Genomic DNA, 19,417 nt, shown 5'->3' on the forward strand with positions numbered 1-19,417 from the left:
TGTGCTCTTTTGCATTTTTTTTTGTTAAACTTCAACGTCAGTTCAACGCGATAATGAGACAAGATTGGATGGGAGGTGATGGAAGAATCATTTATAATTATTACACGTCTATAAAGCGTGCCCAGTTTTAGCTACGCTAATCAATGTTGTTATTGTACCGTTTGAGGTTCGAAACAAAACAAATCTTACTTCACATTCCTCCATAAATTTCTTTGCAGTGTACATCGTAAGTGCGATTTTTATGCGGGAAATCCCCCTGGAAGTGGCGGGAATCGTTCCCAACATTATCACCGCGTTCAGCGGTGGGATTCCGCTGGTGATCACGGGCATCTACAGCTATTTGACGGTTTGCACCGAAGAAAAGGATCGAACGTTTCGGTTTGCCTGCACGGCCGTGGTGTACGCCACCGTTCCTATAGTGGCCAACTTTTTCAGTGGCCATCTTTTTAAATATTTCGGTTTCATCAGTGAGTACCGTTCGGTGAATGAAGAACCGAGAAGCTTGCCCAAGAATTAATGGCACTTCGCATTTGTATCGTTCTAGAGCTATGTGTGCTTTGTATCGTGACGGACAGCATAGGACTTTTGTACGGTTTGTACATACTGAAAGAACCAACCGAGTTGAATAAGGAGGAAAACGCACAGAATGATGATGCGCCGAAGAAACTGTCCTCCGCCAACTTGCGCCAATTGTTTGACATAAGTCTCGTGACGGACTGCGTCAAGGTGCTAGTGAAGAAGCGTGATTTCAACTGTCGAAAAATTCTCTACCTGACCGTGCTGGTCTACTTCATCAACTATGGCGCACTGGGGGACGCGGAATCGGCCGCCATTTTGGCGTACGTCGAGTTCAACTGGATAACGAACCTGGGCACTTGGATATCGTACGATCTGCTGACGACCATGATGGGCACGCTGCTGGCGATGGGCGTTCTGAGCAAGCGGCTGGGAGTTTCCGATGCGATGGTTTGTGTGTTTTCGGTTTGCTTTTCGATGGTTGGAAAGCCGATCATGGTAAGTAATCGTTCAAAATAATAATAATTGTGGAATTGTCTTTAAGCTTTCAGTTTATGACAAACTAACATTTTGGCCCTGTTTGACAATTGTATTTACTTTCCTCAGGCAATAGCGGTGGCAACCGTTAAACCTTATCTTTACTACGTCGCCACATCGATCGACTTATTTGAAGGAAGCAAAATTATTGCAATTCGTAGTATCGTGTCAAAGTTGGTTGGAGAGGACGAAATAGGTATGCTATAACTTACTTTGTCATATTTTATTCGAATGAGCTAAAATGTTCACCAAATCGAGCAGGTTTTCGGCTCACAAAAGGCATCGCCTTTTCATTCATGTTTCCTCTCATTTATTTTAAGTTAAAACAATCAGACGATACATATCTTCACCACGGCTAGAAGCCTTTTATTGCATATTCAACTAAAAGTTGAACCAAAAACCTGTTAGGCAGACATATGCGGATCTGATCCCCATTTTATGTTCTTAGTTTCTGCAGACCGGTTTTTAAAACTATTCTTCAATATGGGAGTCTTTGAATTTTGGATTCTTCTACGCCTCACGCATATCATTATTGTCGCATATCATTGTGATACGATAGAAGACACACAGCAAACAACCTGTGCGTATTCCCTCCAAACTGGGAACAAGGCTCTAGGACTGTTTTGTAAAACAGTTTTTGTTTTTCGTTTGCCTTATCGTCCAACCATAGCAAAAGCAGTGGAATGCAAATTTAAAAACGAGCAATAACAGATTGTTCTGCTGAAGAAACTTGTCTCTGGCAGGATGTCCACAAACGCTTTTAGCTTAAGAATTTTCGCTTAAATGCCAGCAGTTCATTATATTCCCGTTTTAGCATAAGCTTGATCAAACGTGGACAACAGCATTATACTAAGAAGATTGCACGAACATTTTGCAAATCTTACATTCAGCCACTTAGAAAACCTAACGTTTTGATGTTGCTTAGACTTTTAATTTTCCTGCCAGACATAAAAAATTGAAATTAATAAGAATGATAAACGTCGGACACAGTTTTCTTCGATTTGCCTCCATTCAAGTTGGCGCGCATAAATCAAGATCTTTAAAAAAGGATGATTGAGTGATTTGCATCTTGTATATAGCATTGCTATTTACTCATTTTTAAATGACGATTGATGTAATGCATGTGAGCCGTTTCAATTGAAATGGAACTTATACTCTTCTTATCGTTATTCGCAAATAGGGAAAATTATAGCCATTCTCGGAATCATGGACTCTGCGCAAGTTGCTATCTATCCAACGATTTACAGCACGGTTTACCTCAAGAGCCAAGAGTTCTTCATCGGTACAGTGTTCCTGCTCAGTGAAGCATTTCTACTCGTCTCGTTGGGAATGTACATGTAAGTATTATGAGAATCGTTTATTAAGGAAACCTCGGTTCCAGAGTGCGTAAATGTTGATGATACGGTTGTTTCAGCGTGCTGTTCCTGATGACCAAACGATCGAACCGCGATAGAGCCGCGGCTCAATCGTCCGATAAACGGGGTATTGACAATCCAGCTGTGGATATTACTGCACTTTGATGTTCAATTCGTTTTAAAAACGGTCTAAAATCGTACTCTTGTACATTTTTGTACAGTTTATTGAATAAACATATTACACTTAAAAGCAAGTCTGTAAAACTTCGTACCAACATTATTCGAATCACGCATGTTCAAAAGTCGTCGCATTCCTAGTCTCCCCGGGCAAATGATGTTCAAGGTTCTTCCTTGGCGAAGTGGTGACGATCGTTTTACCACATGTTATCCCACTTTCTTCTATTTTTACCACCAAGACCGGTTAGATACTAAAACAAGTTTATCCCACAAACACTTTGACAACGCTATGCTACGATCTGCAATGTTTTTGGAATTCCCAAAACTACAACTATGTTTTGGTCAATCCGGTTCTGAAAAAGATGCTTTTGGTTACGAAGAGCGAAAATTCGCAGTAAATTTCAAGACAGGATTTTTTATTGCGGTTCATTTTTGGTTTTCGTTGGTGGTGGCATCTTCCAGCGACCGGTTTCTGGTCGCTGTGTTGCTGCTGTGTAGCTTATAAGAGTGGCTTGTACATTCTCCATGCTTTACTGATTTTTGGAACCACACGGCAACTGGTCGCAATTTGGCAGCGGTCGTCAAATAAATTAAACAGTTATATTTTTTTAAGTGACGAACTAGGGTGTGTGCCAGGCCCAGCAAGTAACCAAAGTAGCTATGGCAAGCGACGAGCAGTCTGTGAAGCGTGAAGGTTTTATTGAAAGTTGGCGGAACTTAAGAAACTCTATCACCGTTGAACCACTGGCAATTCTTTTCAGTTTGGAAGGTATCGGATCTACCGCAATTAATTGGTTTTATTTAGAAAAGGTACAAGTAATATAATCGTATTTGTCAGATAATCAGTAACGATGATTTTGCATCGTTTCAGGCTTGTGCCGCGACTTTTGGCTACAGTGACCAAGTTTGTGGTTTTTTTGAACAATTGGAGGATATCCCCATTTGTGCAGAGGGCAATAACATTACCTCAATAGCAGGAGTAGAAAACTTTAATGTGTTTAAAAATGAAACTTGTACTGCGCAGCCTAATTCTACCGATGCCGTGACAAAGATGGAATCGGTCGCTACACCCGTCGGTACGATGTGATAAGTGTTTAAATTCTGTTAGTTTTGGTCTTATGTTTGATGTGATGTATATTTTTCTGCCTGTAAATTACATTTATAGTTGGTGTTGTGCAGATACTTGTGTTACTTTTCGTTGGAACTTGGAGTGATCGCGTTAAGTTGTACAAGCCATGCCTTGTTTTGCCCCTCTTAGCCAACATGCTGACCTACGTAGGTAAGTGCTGATCCGTGGTATGATGAATTTTCAGAGTGCATACAATTAAAAGTGATATTTATGTAGCATTTGGGGGTCCGCGACAGCCGAGCGGTAGCGCCGGTTAGAAAATCGGCCCATGAGCTCCGAGGCTCACCACCTCGACGGCGAGGGCTGACTATCCACGTACAACAGGGAAACAAGTCTCGTAAGCTCTTAATGGGCAGGCATGACCAAGAGGTCGTTACACCAAGAAGAAGAAGAAGATGTAACATTTGTATAATGCTATACATTTTATTTAACTATGGTAATTGAGTTCAAGTAATATTTTATATAGGGCCCATAGATTTGCTTTTTCAAGACTAATGTATATAATTCTATACTTCGCATGCTAAAACAATTTAAGTCAGCTAAAATTTATGCGCTTCGCACAGAAGTAAAGACACAGAATCTTGCTTTAGGTGTGAAGTATAAAAGTCAGTCCACACTTACAGTGGATGTGGATGAGTGGTGGTTTCTAGAAATCGTGGGGTAATTATCATACTAGCTTAATCGTATGCGTGTCTCGGACCCCAAAACATTTTATTGTATTCACCTCGGCGAATTTCTCATTTTAGGATTAAAGCATCGAAACAGCTTTGTAAATAAATTTCTATTAGTTGAATGATTATCTGATTCAAGCATTGAGATAATGTTTGTCCTCTGAGATAGAATGACATTTTTGTTTTTTTTTTAAATTTAATTTCAGTTCTTATCATATGCAAAATTTTTATGCGAGAAATTCCTCTGCTAGTGACCGGAATAGTCCCAAATGTAATCTTATGCCTGTCTGGCGGTAGTGGAGTGTTCTACGCGGGCCTGTTTAGCTTTTTGACGATAGGTGTTGAAGAAAAGGATCGTACGTTTAGGTTTGGCTTCGTACAATTCCTGATGCTCATAACAACCGTTGTTGTGACCTCCTTGAGTGGTCCAATCTTCAAATTATTAGGTTTTATGAGTACGTATCTAATGTTAAAATAATCGGCGGATGATGTAAGTAATTAATTAAAAATCATTCATTGTTTTCAGGCGTGATGATAATTTGTGCTATAACACAAATAGTTGCCGTTATTTTCTGTTTGTTTGTTTTGAAAGAGCCCAAAGAAAATGAAAAATCTGATACAGCTAATAATGTCGATAGTTCCAAGAAAGTATACATAAATTCTTTGCGGAAATTGTTTGATGTTACTAGTGCAAAGGACTTGTGGCAGATGTTGATAAGAAAACGAGAGTTTAATGTACGGAATATTATCTTTTTCACCTTGTTGGTGTATTTTATCAACTACGGTTCAGTTTATGACGGATTAGCTACTAGAAATTTAATGAATAAAAACCATTGGGTTTCCACCGCTGGCTACTACATATCTTACGAAACATTGACGACGGCTTTAGGAACTCTACTGGTTGCAAACATTTTGAGCCAACGCCTACAAGTTCCTGACCAACTGCTCTGTGTGTTTTCTGCTGTTTGCACGCTCATTGGAAAATGTATCTTGGTAATGAATACTAAATAATTCATGTTGTGTCCCGATTTGTTTTCTTACGTAACGAAACATATACTATTACTATTTCTTTTAGGCAACTGCTGCTTCTGTAGGAATTATAAATCTTTTATTTGCAGCTACTACGATTGATCTGTTTGAAGATAGTCGAGAAATTTTAATTCGGAGCATATTATCAAAGTTAGTTGCAGAAGATGAAATCGGTAAGTTTTGAGTTTTAGATGACATTTTCATTGAAGTAAATGAGCCCATTTTGTGTGAAACAGAGAGAATGAGATAAGTTCCTTCACAGCGGTTATGTACGAAAATAATGAAACAATCAAGTTTTTGGTTTTGCCCTCAGTTTCATGATTCTACCGAAAACTTGTTATGAAATTTAAAATCTGCTTAAATTTATCTTTTAAATAGTATGCTTGTTTTAATTTTCAAGGAAATAAAATATAAGTATTTATTAATTTATTTATTTATTTATTATTGTATAACGGACGTTGATAAAATATAGGTATATACTGTTTCTTTTTATTCATAGCAAAAATAAACTGCGTATTGGGTATTTTATCTGCAGTCGCTGGTGCCAGTTATGTACCGCTGTACAATGTAATTTTTGAGATGACCAAAGAAAATATCATCAGCACCGTATATTTCCTCAGCGCTGGATTTTTAATCGTGTCAATAGGGTGTTACATGTAAGGATATTTTATTTTGAAACTTTACTACAATATTTTCTTCTGGTGGCGGTTTGACCAGAACTTCCCGTATCAGAGGGTTTTCAAGTGCCACGGATAAGCTTAATGCAGCTGATGATGATGGCTGGTTTTCCATTTACCTCCGTTCCAGAATGTTGTTCCTGATGTCACGTCACTCGAACCGCGATAAAGCCGAAGCTCAAACTTCCGCCAAGCAAGGGATCGATAATCCTGCAGTGGATATGACTGCAGTTTGATGAATTTATCTGCAATCAGCTAAAAAGGATCGGTGGAGCTTCCTGAATTTGTGGCCTTCGCCTTGTTGCGCAGCGCTGACAAGTGCGTGCTGGGACTCGAAGTCAACTAGCCGGACCCAAGTTGGGGCAAGCCAATTGCAGGATGCATGCAGCTGATTGGACGAGAAATTACTTCTATCCTCCAGCACAGTGGCGCAATCAAAGTAAAACCATGAAAAAATGATAAAATTGCCAGCCCTTGATGTAAATTTGAACAAATCTAAGTTTTATTAATTTCGAACCTATATCGTTCTAATACTCAATAAATTAAAGAATAAACGATTCAATTTTGACTATTTTAATTTTTTACATCGCTTTCAGGCCCTTCTAGGGACATGCAACCGAAAAATAGATGTGATTATTTTATTAAATATTATTTACAAACATAATTTTATAAATAATTTTCCAACGCTCCCGTTAAGTTACTTGTTCTTTAAACTGTTCGTTGAACAAGACAATAACATTTAGATTTGTTACCAAATGTGACAAACTTGTCGATTCAAGACGGGAAAACGTAGCGCATTTTCATTACAGTAGATTTAATTGCACCGAAACAATCTTCCGACCAAACGGCCTTGAGATCTCAACGAACTTGCAGTCCGTTGGAAATGAAGAGATCTACTAGGCTCACGGCAGTCTGTTATCGTGACTGCATTAGCCTATCTAAATTATAACATGAGGAAGCACTAAAACTTTTACGATGCCATTAGAACGGAAGATTCAATCTTATTTTCTATGCGGACGGAGGAAGAGGACTAAAACCGGGCTCGTAATTCGCAGACAGGGACAACGGAATTTTACATCGAACCCGGTATCAGGCGAGGGTGAGTCAATCTTGAAGTCTGTCCGTCTGAGACTGAGTCTTTTGGCACGACATGTTCCGAGTTTGCGTTTGAGCGTCTTCGGGAAGATGCTTGGAATGGAGCATGAAAATTATTATCTTCTCGAAGGACGACGACGAATGCCATTCTAACCGAACCGGCACCGAAGTGACGAGTTGTGTGTGTGTAGTAAAAGAGGCCCTTCTTTGGACTGCTTCTTCCCGACAGGTTTGCTTGTTTCTGAGGGCTCTTTGCATAAGGCCCACCGACACGCACGGGCAGCTATGGCCGACAGCTCGTGTGTTTCACTCGTGTGGCGAAGCGTGGAAAACTTTTAGCGCAAGTCAACGACATCCTTTCGTCCACTCGAGATGGAATATTTAATTGAAGGCAAGAGTCATAGAAATAATTACACCGCCGGGGCATCCGCGGGACAAAGTGGTTCCTCCTAAGGAAAGAGACGTATCTCTGAAGGGAAAGCCAGAGCTTTTAAGTTTCCAATGAAACGGAACGGCGTCGAGTAAGTGCGAATAAGAGGGCTCTACGGCCACGTCTCGCCAAACACGTGAACCTCTACTAAGGGCATTCGGGCATCCTTGAGGGGTTTTTCCCGACGGTCTCAGACGCCACCCCGAGTGTGAGTGACTTTTCGCTTGTCCTTTATGCTCCATACTCACCTGCGCTACTTGGCGGCGTTTTATGGGAGCCATGATGGGAGTTAATAAAAAATTACGATATTAGAACGCCGGGCAGGATGAAGTAAGGGTGGAAAAGAAAAACTCCTGCCCGCGCTTTATTTGCAGCCGGTAGCGTCGCTTCGCCAAAGTTATGCCATATTCTAACATCTCTTGGCGCTGGGTTTTGCTCCTCCGGTGAAGGGCCAGGAGGGGGTCGTTCGCAAAGTTTTCCTACTTCATCGGTCGTCCAGAATGGTGTACTATTTTGGGTTCCGCTTATGATTAGCGCCATTAAGCGCGTGAACCTTGCTTCTTAACTGTTATTTGCGCGCGAGACTGCTGGAAAACTTGGACTAGCACCGGTTGCGGTGGTTTCTGCCGAGGACCGGCGAGTGTCAGTGACCGTTGGCCAAGTTTATGGTCCAGATGATTACGCGGATGAGAATAATGTGCATAAGTCTTTGAAGGGCATCGTTTTTAGCATTCTGTTTTGAACGAGTTTTCTTGAAGATTAAGTTGACTCATCAATGGCAAGAAGGTAACACTTTCGGGAAAAACAAGACTTAGATCGCCATAGAATTAAATCAGATTTTGGAGCTTTTTGTTAAAAAGTTAAATTCACAAGCGTTTGGACGATATTAGGGTACCTCATTGCTAGATAATTAATGGCCCTTAACTCTCCTCAACTATCCACTTCCGATGACTAATAGTTGTTTTGCCTCCAGAATAAAGTCATAAGCATAGAATTGCGCTTGCAATGCTCCAAGGATTTGCCCAATCCATTTGAATGTTTTAATGTCTCAAGGCGCGCTCAAAATAGTTCTGCGTTCCATTGTGTCTGCTGTTTAGTTGTAGAGTCTTTCGACCGACGAAGCCATCGCCTCAAAATCATGGCGTAGGTCGGAAATTACGCGTAGACACCAGGACAGCTTGACGAGGCCACACTCTGGCAAAACTAGGTGCTGAAGAGCAGAACGGAACTAATTAGCGGCGGAATGGAACCGGAAGTGGCTTAATTAAGAAAAATGATACCATATTCGCTGGTACGGATATTCCCGCTATATTCTGTCCGTCTGCGCTTGAACGCATCAACTCGACTGAGGGTGGTGTCGAGCTGAATTAGCTTAAGAACTTTGAAGCTGGTAGAAAAATAGTTCGCCCCGCTATCGCATTACTTAGAGTCGCAGTTTTTTTCCGTCGTTGAGAAAACGTTGGCTCAATCTATGTTTATTCATCAGTCTTCCGTTAAGCGATGGTAAAGTATTGTTTCCTCCCGAAAGCCGTTGCATGAGCGGAATATTTTCCCTTAAGTTGACGGTGTTGAAAGGGATTGGTTTTTGGAAACACGGGATAACAAATGGGAAGAAACAATTCACTCAACGTTAAAGTACCAATCTGTTTCATTATGGAAACAGTACAACAAAAATCGACTGGTGATGGACATTAGCGATAGAAAATATGTTATTTTGAGTGTAATCTTTAATGCTAGGCATTGCATTACCTTGGCTTTTCGATAACTTTCGATTGACAAATTGGAATGACCTCGGAAATATTTTGGGCCTAGATTGCCTAAAACAACCATTGCTTAAAATAATATGAAGTACTTTCTCATGGTAATCCTGCCAGTCAATCATGCTTGCTTATAAGATAGTCTCCTTTGCTAGATAAAAACATGTGTTTTGGTAAAATATTCGCGTCATTGTGAGTATGGAAATGTGATCCTTGGAATGAAATTCCGAACCTGCCTACAGCCCGTTTCTATTACAGCTTTGCTGGATTTCCAAAAGATGTTTATCTACAAAATAAGCAAGTGACATATATGCAATGGTTAAGCGAATCAGCATACCTCACGCAGAAAAGCTTTCCACGAGGCGTGCTCTTGCTTCGAAGGTTTCGATACTTGGCTTTAATCAGGCTGATTGTGTTGCATACAAATTTCTGCATAAAACACAACTTCTCAGGCTAGCTCGGTGGGCCTTTGGCGTCTGTTCATTGCTAAAGCTTGTACCCCGATAGTGTTCTGGCGGCTTCGAATCCTTAAAAGCTTCTGACAGATCCTGCCATCGAAGGTGCGTTATGAATTTTTCATGCCCTGTTGATTGATGCCTCACGGTGGAAGGCACTCGCCCTGAGACCGGCTCCGATGCGCTCGAACTCCATTCTCAGCCCGTTCCAAAGACGCTAATGCACCTTCGGGAATGCGAGCAGGTGCGATGGGTTAGCGATGGTCCCATCAGCGATATGCTAATCATTTTCTCGCGGACGAGAAAAGCCTCGAACGAAAGTGTATCGTAAGACGGTTGGAGTTTCGGGGCCAATGACATTCCCAAGATAACGTCCTCGGCGTGTCGTCGATTTGGCAACAATGGCTCGGGGAAAGAACTATCAAACAATCGTCACCATCAGTCCACCAAAGGAGCGGCTGTGAGTTCATTAATTTTCCTTTTTCTCAGAATCGATGGCACCCTCAGGGTCGGAAAGGAAAACTGTGAATTCAATTCAGCAAAAATCAAGTAAAATTTAATTCCGAACGTTTCCTCCCACCGCCTGTTACGTTCGCGGTGGGCAAACACAAACATTTACTTATGCAAATGCGTGCTCGTCGCGTGCGCAGCCCCCCGAAAGCGCCCGCGAGGCAAGCTGTAGCCTGAGAGACAACATCCGTTTGTGCATACCGCGATGACAAATCAATATTTGGCGAAGCGTAAAAATCCGATTGTGTTGGAACGAACGGAATAATTTCACCTTCCTGGAACGCGGGAAAGTGAGGGAGACGGTGGGCCGGTGGCCGCAATTGCCGTAAGATGCTAGTGAGAGTTTCGCCGCGAAGACGTTGATTTTGCATTAGCGTTCCAGAGCTTGTTTGCAAAGTGTTGGCGCGCGGTGACAAGTTAGTCAGCCCGACGGTTGTGTTCTTTTGATTATCATTCTTCGCGAAACAAAGTGATGTTTCGATAATTGAAAGTGTTTGTGCGCTGTTTGCACAAAACTTCGCTCGATTAATGAAGCTCGCTCGTGCAGCTGGGGGAAATTGTTGGTTTAATTTTGGATTTGACAAAACCAACCGATTTGTTTCTTATTGTTTTTTCCAAACTGTTGTCTGAAGTAAACGAAGGATTCTTACTATCCGTGGAATCCTTTTATCATTTCTCAAGTGAATTACCTTAAATTTAAACTAAACTACTCTCTTATTTGCACACTTTACACTTTACTCAATATTTTGATTAGTGTTTGGATGTTAAATCATACTAGATGTATTTCTCTATTACTTCTCTCTCTATTACTTTAAAGTTCCACAGCGAGAAAAATGTGATCGAATTTCCTTGCACAGAAAATTCTCCTGAACAACTCCTAACGGTGCCGTACAACAAATTCCTTTTCACTATGATGCAAATAGTTTCCCACGTAGGCGTAAACTATTTCCCACGATTGTTCCAAACCCAGTTATTAAAACAAAACTCCCGCTGAACGTGCGGGCTTTGATTAATTTATGCTCGTCCCCATGTCCCGCTGTCTTCCACCGGCTTTGGTGGCATGGATTCGGTAATGTAAGTTTATCATGTTGCCGCTACATTTTTCGCCCTCGGAAATTCATCAAACGGAATAATTGATGAATGCTGCTGGCTTTAATTTGACACCCGGTGCTTTGGCGCATTCAGCAAGGTCAGCTCGCGTCCGATGGGTTTGGCAGGTCGACGGTTCCATCGATCCTTTTGTACTTCACATCAAAGCAGAAACAGGAGAAAGGGAATAAATTATCAACCAGCAACCGGGCAGGGACCCACCGTGGGCACGTCGGGACACCCGCGACGGTTCGCTCGCTGGATTATGGCGTAGAGCGCCGCGGAGGTGTGGAAAACAAGTTTCCATCGTGTCCAGGGTGAGGGTATTATGCTTCTCGCTCGGTCTAACCCGACAATGGGTGCTTACTCACGGTGGGGGATCTCATTTTTCCCGCCCCGGTACGAGGCCCCCCGGCATGGCGGTCCGCGAAAGTGACAAATTTTCACCGTCAACGTCACCGACAAAGTCCAGCAAGGATATCCGGCGGAAGAACCCGTAGTTTGAGCGTGCTATCCTTGTCGTGCAGTACTCTTTTGATAGTGAGTTGGACGAGGAGGTAAAAAAGAAACGTGGAACTGAGAGCATGGTAAATGTTCACCTCGATACGGGAATGATTCATACTGCGGTAAAAATAGTTTCGCGCCAGGAAGGTGGTTGAAAAATTAGTCTAATTAATAAGTGGGAGTTCCTCAAGAAGTAAGTGACCGTTCGTGTCGTACGAATCCGGTTTGGCGGAAAACTTTGTGGTTTCTAACGAAACTACATTTAAGAACATTTTCTACAAGAAAATCGACCCCTAAAATTTCTTCACATAAAAGTAACACCTTCCTTTCCGGCAAACCAGAAAATGTACGATCCCTTGAAGTAACCTGTGACCTTGGGCGGTGGTCACGTGGGCCTCGTAAAACGCACACCGGAAGGCGAGGGAACGACGCAAAGAACGGCATCAACTATATCGTAGGTGCGTCGGGTCAAGTAAGCAAAAATAAAATACAACCCGACAGTGCAAAATTTATGACTTCAACCCGGACGAACCATCCGCCGATCTGGGTGGATCTCGAGCCTTTCGTGCGCCATCTTAGTTCGGTTTGTTTTTGGCCAGCACTTTCGAGGGGGGGGGGGGGGGGTTTCCAGCCAGCATACGATGTACCAAAAGCGAGGCAACGGTCATAAATAACCTTCGAGTTGGCGCCCGGGATGGGATGGTTGGATCCTGTCTCGGGGAGAGGGTAAAGTTGGTAAAGACAAAAGTTGGGAAGGAAGACGTAAAAGAATTGAACCTCCTAAAATAAACGCGTTTTGAAAAGAAAAACACGAAATGTAGACCTTCGACGCAGATAGAGGTTGAAAATCTTTCACAACCCACTTGACAACAACCGCTCCGTGTTGATCCGTGTTCGAATTTCGAGGCCATTTCGGGGTTCGGTGGTGCCATTTACATCACTTGCGAATTGCGAAACGGGCTGTGGAAAGTGTGATAAATGGTGTACGAGGTTCCGCCAGGGTGCAATGGGTACAAATATGTGTGTGAGAGTGTGGCTCCTTCATCTTCAATTCCCTTTCCATCCTCCCAGGCCCCGCTGGTGCCACAGGGAGAGGAACCTTAATCTGCAATGGTTTGTTGGAGGCTCAATCAACCGGAACTGATGTGTTCCGAAATTCCGTAAGAAAACCCCACGATTGGGCGCACGGTTTCTTCCCCTCGGCCGTCGCCTCCGCCCCGGACAATAGACATTGATCGATCACGGATCGCTGAGCGCCAGCGTCCTTGTCGTCGTGGCCACACGCGCTACATTCGACGGCATTCCGTGCGTTCCTATCGCCAGCCACTCTCCCGCTCACCCGTTCGACCCCTTGGTCCCTCTTCCAGCAGGCAATTTATTGTGTGCCAAAAGCCTTCGCCCGATTGTGCCGACCGGTGGTGATCCCGGCGAGAGGCCTATTTTCCTCGAAGGAGCAATATCTGTGCCAGAAACCGAATGCGAATCGTATTCCTCCTTGATGTTGGCTGGTTTTGGGGAAGTAGTGAACGTGCAACAGTGTGTGCCTTACTGCCAACACCATTGCCAATCGGAGCGGGCCATTCGAGGGACCACAAAACACCATAACGTCCATAAAAGGATATGGTTACTCGTTTGCACCTCTACGGTAGGGCGTTTATTATGTTACCTCGTAATCTTCTTCTGGTTGTGGTGGCGTGAAGAATGAGGCAGAATTGTGTTGTTCGTTGGTGTAGCTTCAATCTCGATCCGGCAGGGGAAGCTCAGTTTAGCTCAGTGAGTTATTTTAATTTGAACTGATCCTTTTAACGCTCGATCGGGCAATAAATTGATGGTATTCTTCTCAATTGGTTAAAATTTCTTATAACCGTCAGAGGTTTAGCAAAATTTTCTCACAAAGTGGTTTAAAACGCTGTGACAAGCAACTAACCTTAGGGATCATGGTTAAATCATGCGTCAACTTTTATCGTATAATCATCAAAAAAGTATCAGGTTGTTAGTTTTCATGAAACCTTTTCACTGACAACTCACCTGTGCCGATGTAAGGGTTCCATTTTGAGGTCAAACGCTAAGTCGCTTATTTTCCGAGCCCGAAGGCAACCCGATTGTGCTGGTAAAAAGAGCTCAATTCAAAGGTGTCACAGGTTGATTAGCTATAATAACTGGTCTTTGTGGTTCGGTGGTGATCACTACATGCCGCAATTTGTGTACTGGCATAATTTGCTACGTTCGTGTTGGCGTTCGCTCACGGAACATGAACCTCCCGTGACTGCTGCGCCACTGCGGTGGTACGTGAACTTGAAGAACTTTTCCGTGTAGCTCTATATATATATAGGGTAGGTTTTTTACTGTATTCATAATGAAATCGTACCGAAACCGCAACGGAGCGGTATTCTCACGAATACAAAACCGCACGACTCTTTATCACAACCGAATGCGATTGCTGGTCCCCGTGCGGCCCACGCCCGGTATGAAGTTGAGTAAAATTGAATTAAATTGCTTATAATTTGACAGTGCCATAAAGTGACACGAGCATCCTTCGCCATCGCTGGTTGTGGCTTGATTTCGAGCAAGCGGGTGGTTGTAATTTTTCGGTCGCTGAGCTCGCATGTTTCAGGGGCAGTAATTGTGGTGCAAAGCATTTTCTACCATGGAACGGTGAAATTTTCAGTTGTTCAAAGCTGGGTTTAAGTGGAAAACGTAAATTTGTAGTCATGGAACTATTTTTGTAGCTGTGTTCAATACATGGAGTATGCTGACGAATAGGCTGCCTGATTTTAAATTATTTTTTGTTGCATTCTGGACGAATTTAGCTGAAATGCGGTCCAAATCAAATATTTTCCTGGCTCGTTCGGGGAATTTATTTGAAATTGTAAATAATCTCACAGAAAAATTGATTTTTTGATGACCAGAATATGAGCAGATGGTTTGCAATTTGGAGGAAAATTATTTCACTCGAATGACCAACTGAGTTGCCGATTAATTTTTGATAGCTTTTTACACTTTTATATATTTATTTTCAAGTATTTATTTTCATCAACAAGTTGGCAAACCAAATCACTTTATTATTCAAATGGGATTGCCGAAAGGTAAAATAAATTACAGCGAAGGGAATGTTTCCTGTGAAATAAAATTCATTTGGAAAATTAATCCACAAATAGAATGCATCGGACCAAAAGTTTTCGCTTTTACAGATGACAAAGGGTTAAGTTCGTTTGCCATTGCGCGATGGTGTTTAAAGAATGTGTAATCCCAAAAGTAGGTTTTACCTTTTTCGAAAATTTCCGATGTCACGTATTGCTGTGAGGGGTTTGGTATAAAATATGCAGCAATGTAAAATGTCAAATTTAGCAAAGATTACGACAGGCGCCAGTATGTGTACGCGGGCAGAGATGAATGAGTGTACGAGTTTACTTTGTCGAATGGTCGTCGTGTGGCGGAAAATAAGGGTAGAAAAGGGGAGCAACAGACGCTCCGAAGCGAGGAGAAGGGAAAGAAACATTGCAAATCATCTATTTATGCTGGCTGGGTTTGTACTTACTGATGATGCTGAGATTATATCGAAAGCTCTGTGTTTGACTGGTACGAAAGTCAACCCGACAGCGGTAGACACCCTCGTCATGGCGCCGGACGTCCTAAGCAAATATTTGGCCCCATCAGTACCCGAGCGTTGTTCCGCCACCGCACCAGGCCACCGGATGCAGCGCGATGATGCCGATGTGTGAGGGCGACAGAGGGGAGAAAGAAAGTGTGGGAAAAAATGGAAACGATCAAAATCAAAGTCAGCTGAAGATGTTGATGTTTAGGCGAGTGGGGTGAAAACCCTTTTCGGGAGTTTTGTAACTTTCTTTTTTCCAACGTAAACATGGAATCGGATCGTTCACTCGGTGGCAAACATTACCTGGGTAAAAAGGGTGATTGTCGGGAAGGATGGTGGAACAATGTTTTGGGAAAAGTTACCAAAAGATATACCCTGCCGTAAGACTGGATGGAGTTGGTGGGAGCGTGTACCAGGTGAGGGAAAAAGGAAATCGGAAAAACTCGCGGATTGTACAACGTTCAACCCAACGTACCTGTATATCGAGCGTGGCCGGATCCGTATCGGTATTAAAGTGGGCTCGTGGACCGAAGATCTCCGGCGCTGACCAATGGCGTGCTTGCTGTAAGGGTTTCCCCCGTACGTCAAAACTGCAATGAAAAGAAAAAATCAGAAAGCAATAAATTTTTAAATATTTTCTATAGTACCATTGTTGTAATATAACTTCAATAATAAATTGTATTGACCAATGCAAAAAGGTAAGAAAAAGATACTTCTGAATATTCATCAGTTCCTGGATATACAGGTTCAGCTACTGATGGACTAATTTTGGAGGATTGAATCGAACTCCAAAAACTCAGTTATATTTTAAAGACGCTATCAAAGCATACAATATTTTTTCATAAATGTTACTTACCAGAAGAAAATTAATTCATGATATTTACTGGGAGACTGCTGGTTCAAACTTGTTAGACAAATTATTTAGATTTCTTCTTCCGCTCCTCAGACCATTGCAAGACAACACAACCACAAGCCAGAATGTGTCAACCGCGCGATTCATGTACTCTTTCCTCAACCGATAGCAACCTGTTTGTTATCAACCGCTTTGGATGGGTTTAGAGAAAGTTGACCCCCTCGTCGTTGTCGGTTCCATCCGACCAAGCCATCTTACCCCCTCGTAGCCAACAATTTCCACAGTTTAACCCCGACTTGGGCATTATCACAACGCCATCCACGCCTGCTAGCCGTCGTTGTCGTCGTCGTCGTCGTCGTCGGGGAAAATTCCCGCACGTAAACGAGAGTGGCATCATTATGCCAACCCAAAACGCCAGGGTCCCCCCTCCCTTCCCGGATGGTGCGGGCTAAGGCAGTCTAGATGCTTTGGCTCCGATGCTCGTTAGAAAACGATGGCTTAATGGTGGAGCAATTAAGAAACGTGTGTATGAGAATGGCTTCGCTTTGATGACACTAATTGCTAAATAAATTTATTAAAACTTTATCGTCTCCGACAGTACACGAGTATCGAAGGCCGGCGCCCGGACGGTGGTAGTGTCGCCGGCTGTCTGCGGCTGGGGCTTTGTTTTCTTAACCTTTGGCGTTGCGGATCGCGTCGGTAGGTCATGGAGAAGTTAAGCAAGTGTGGGTGTAAAAGTATCGGCCGGAACAGTTTTAAGTAACCTATCAATTTTGACAAAGCTACTTAGTGCGGTGAGGAGGAAGGTTAGAATTATTTTTGGGCTCTAGATTGTATACTTCAACGCACTTCATTACAGCAAAAGGACACAATCACTGAAGCAAGCTGATTAAGAAATCGTCTTATCAAATAATGCGACACGTACCATCGTCGATCGTGGAAAATCCAAATAGATAACTAATGCTTTCCGGTAAACAATTCACTTCTAAACGAGGCGAAGCACCGCCATTCCGGGAAGGAACTTATAGAATCGAATCGTTTTCCGTCGCTTCCTCGACCGTCGTTGTGAATTTTAATTTTACTACCGGGGCCAATTTCCTATTTTACAACCCTCGGGTACACACGAGATATACCCGTGTGTGTGCGATCCTTTACACCACGTAATCACTTCACGCCCTCGGTTGGTGTCGCTGCAAAATGTGCGATGTAGGGAAATTAATTTATTGAAGCCTTCAATCTAGCAATTAAAAGAAGGTTCTTTGTTCTCGCACCGAATAGAGACGGAAAAAGGAAGAAATTTGAACATGAACCCTGCACAAATTTCATCTGCACCAATGGAGGCGCATGGTGGTGCTTTCGGTGGAGGCGCATGGTGGTACTTACGGTGGGGCCGCATGGTGGTGCTTACAGTGGAGGCGCATGGTGGTTCGTAAAATAAATTTTCTGCGAAGAAAAGCAATCGCGCCACCGAAAAATATCGAAGTAGGTCGTTCATTTCACGCGCGCACCGACATCAAAACGCGGAAGAAAATGCGTTAACTAATGTCGGCAGGCAGCAAACGAACCGAGTAGGCTGAATTGCTGGTGAAGCATATCAACGCGCTCGCTGACTTTTATCTAAACTTTTCGACGGCACCCTTCACCCGTGGCAGGCGAACGACGTACGACAGCCGTGGCAGGTGGATGGCACGACGTTTCCTAATGATTCCTGGGTGCTTCCACTTGACGCGCGTACGACACATAACGTGTGACACATATTAACGCGTTTCGCGTTCGCCTTTTTGAAAAGAGTTTGTTGTTATCAGTTTGGCCCCGGTTTGCTGGTGGGTTGGTGAAAAACGCCACCGAAACGCTCAAAGACAGTTGATGACATTTATTAAATGATTTATGTTGTACAGGAGATGTTTACGCAGTGCTGGTGCGTATGCGTATGTGTGTCTGGTGTGCTTTTGTGTGTTCGTTCACTCTCGTATAAAAACACGAATAAACAAGATGCAAAAGAGAAAAGATGTCCGTCCGCTTTGTCCGCACTTTTGAGGCCGTGTGAGGGAATGGCAGCCGATGAGTGGGTGATTTGTTTTCCTTCTCCACCCCATACGGCCCCGTTCCGCCCATTATGGAACAGTCGGTGAGTTGTGAACAAGTCGACAAGCCGCGCGGGAAAGAAAGAATGATGGATGGGTGCACCAGTGTGGTGTAAGTTTCGTTCTCACGTGACGCATGAGGTGAGGGTGCGATTCTGTTGTCTTGACGGGCCTTGTCGCTCTGGACACCTGCAAGATGGCATCGGCAGCGAAACATTGGCAAAATCGGAATACACTTTTCAGCCTGAGCACCCGTCCGGAGGAACCAGTGATTGATGGATGCAATAAGCACCAGAAGGTGCGCTTTCGGCGGAGTTGTAGGAAAAATGAGAAATTTTACAAAGTAAGACTACCGAACGAGCAGTGAGGCTCACGTGAAATGGTTTTTTATCCTTTGATTCCATACAAACTTGCAACAATGGCTTTGAATGAAAAAATCAATTTAAAGATGTTTTTCTACCAGCTTATAGATATCGAATCCTTAAAGAATCTAGAGAAAAGCGATCTTGCACGAGACAAATGAAAATGTAGAAGCGCTTCAAACAAAATAAATCTAGAATTTCACTGGAACCTTTCTATAGCATACCTTTTGGAGTAATGTTAGCTGAATTTAGAAATTGGCTGTGTTAAATGTATTATTGGCTGTTTTAAATGTTTTTATCGAATGGTACTTTATTTTTCTTTGTTTTTACATATTTGAATAACCATGTAAAAAGTTGTGATAAATGTTTCCATTTATTTACTTGTTGTGAAAATATCTGAAACAATTTGTAACGCTGCAAGTTATGCCTGCTGGTTATTGTTGAAACTCTAAAAATAAAAACCAATAATTTTTAATAATTCTGATTACGTAGCACAACACATCCTGTTACTTTCCTTAGTATTACGTATTGAAAATTGGGGCATGGCGCTTGTGGAATGAGAAAATTAAATTTACTTCTGTTAACGATCGCG

At 42.8% G+C, this 19,417-nt stretch overlaps 1 protein-coding gene across 1 annotated transcript in view; it reads right to left on the reverse strand.

Moving 5' to 3' along the window:
* The window catches only part of LOC131262322 (CD166 antigen-like), a 147,808-nt gene that overhangs the window by 50,215 nt on the left and 78,176 nt on the right, over window positions 1-19,417 (reverse strand). The window contains exons 3-4 of the mRNA XM_058264299.1: window positions 16,002-16,116; window positions 15,470-15,563 (exon numbers count right to left, since the gene is read on the reverse strand). Of these exons, the coding sequence (XP_058120282.1) occupies window positions 15,470-15,563; window positions 16,002-16,116 (209 nt within the window). The remainder of the gene's footprint in view (window positions 1-15,469; window positions 15,564-16,001; window positions 16,117-19,417) is intronic.

The sequence above is a fragment of the Anopheles coustani genome, chromosome 2 (genome assembly GCF_943734705.1).
Source record: "Anopheles coustani chromosome 2, idAnoCousDA_361_x.2, whole genome shotgun sequence".
NCBI lineage: Eukaryota > Metazoa > Arthropoda > Insecta > Diptera > Culicidae > Anopheles > Anopheles coustani.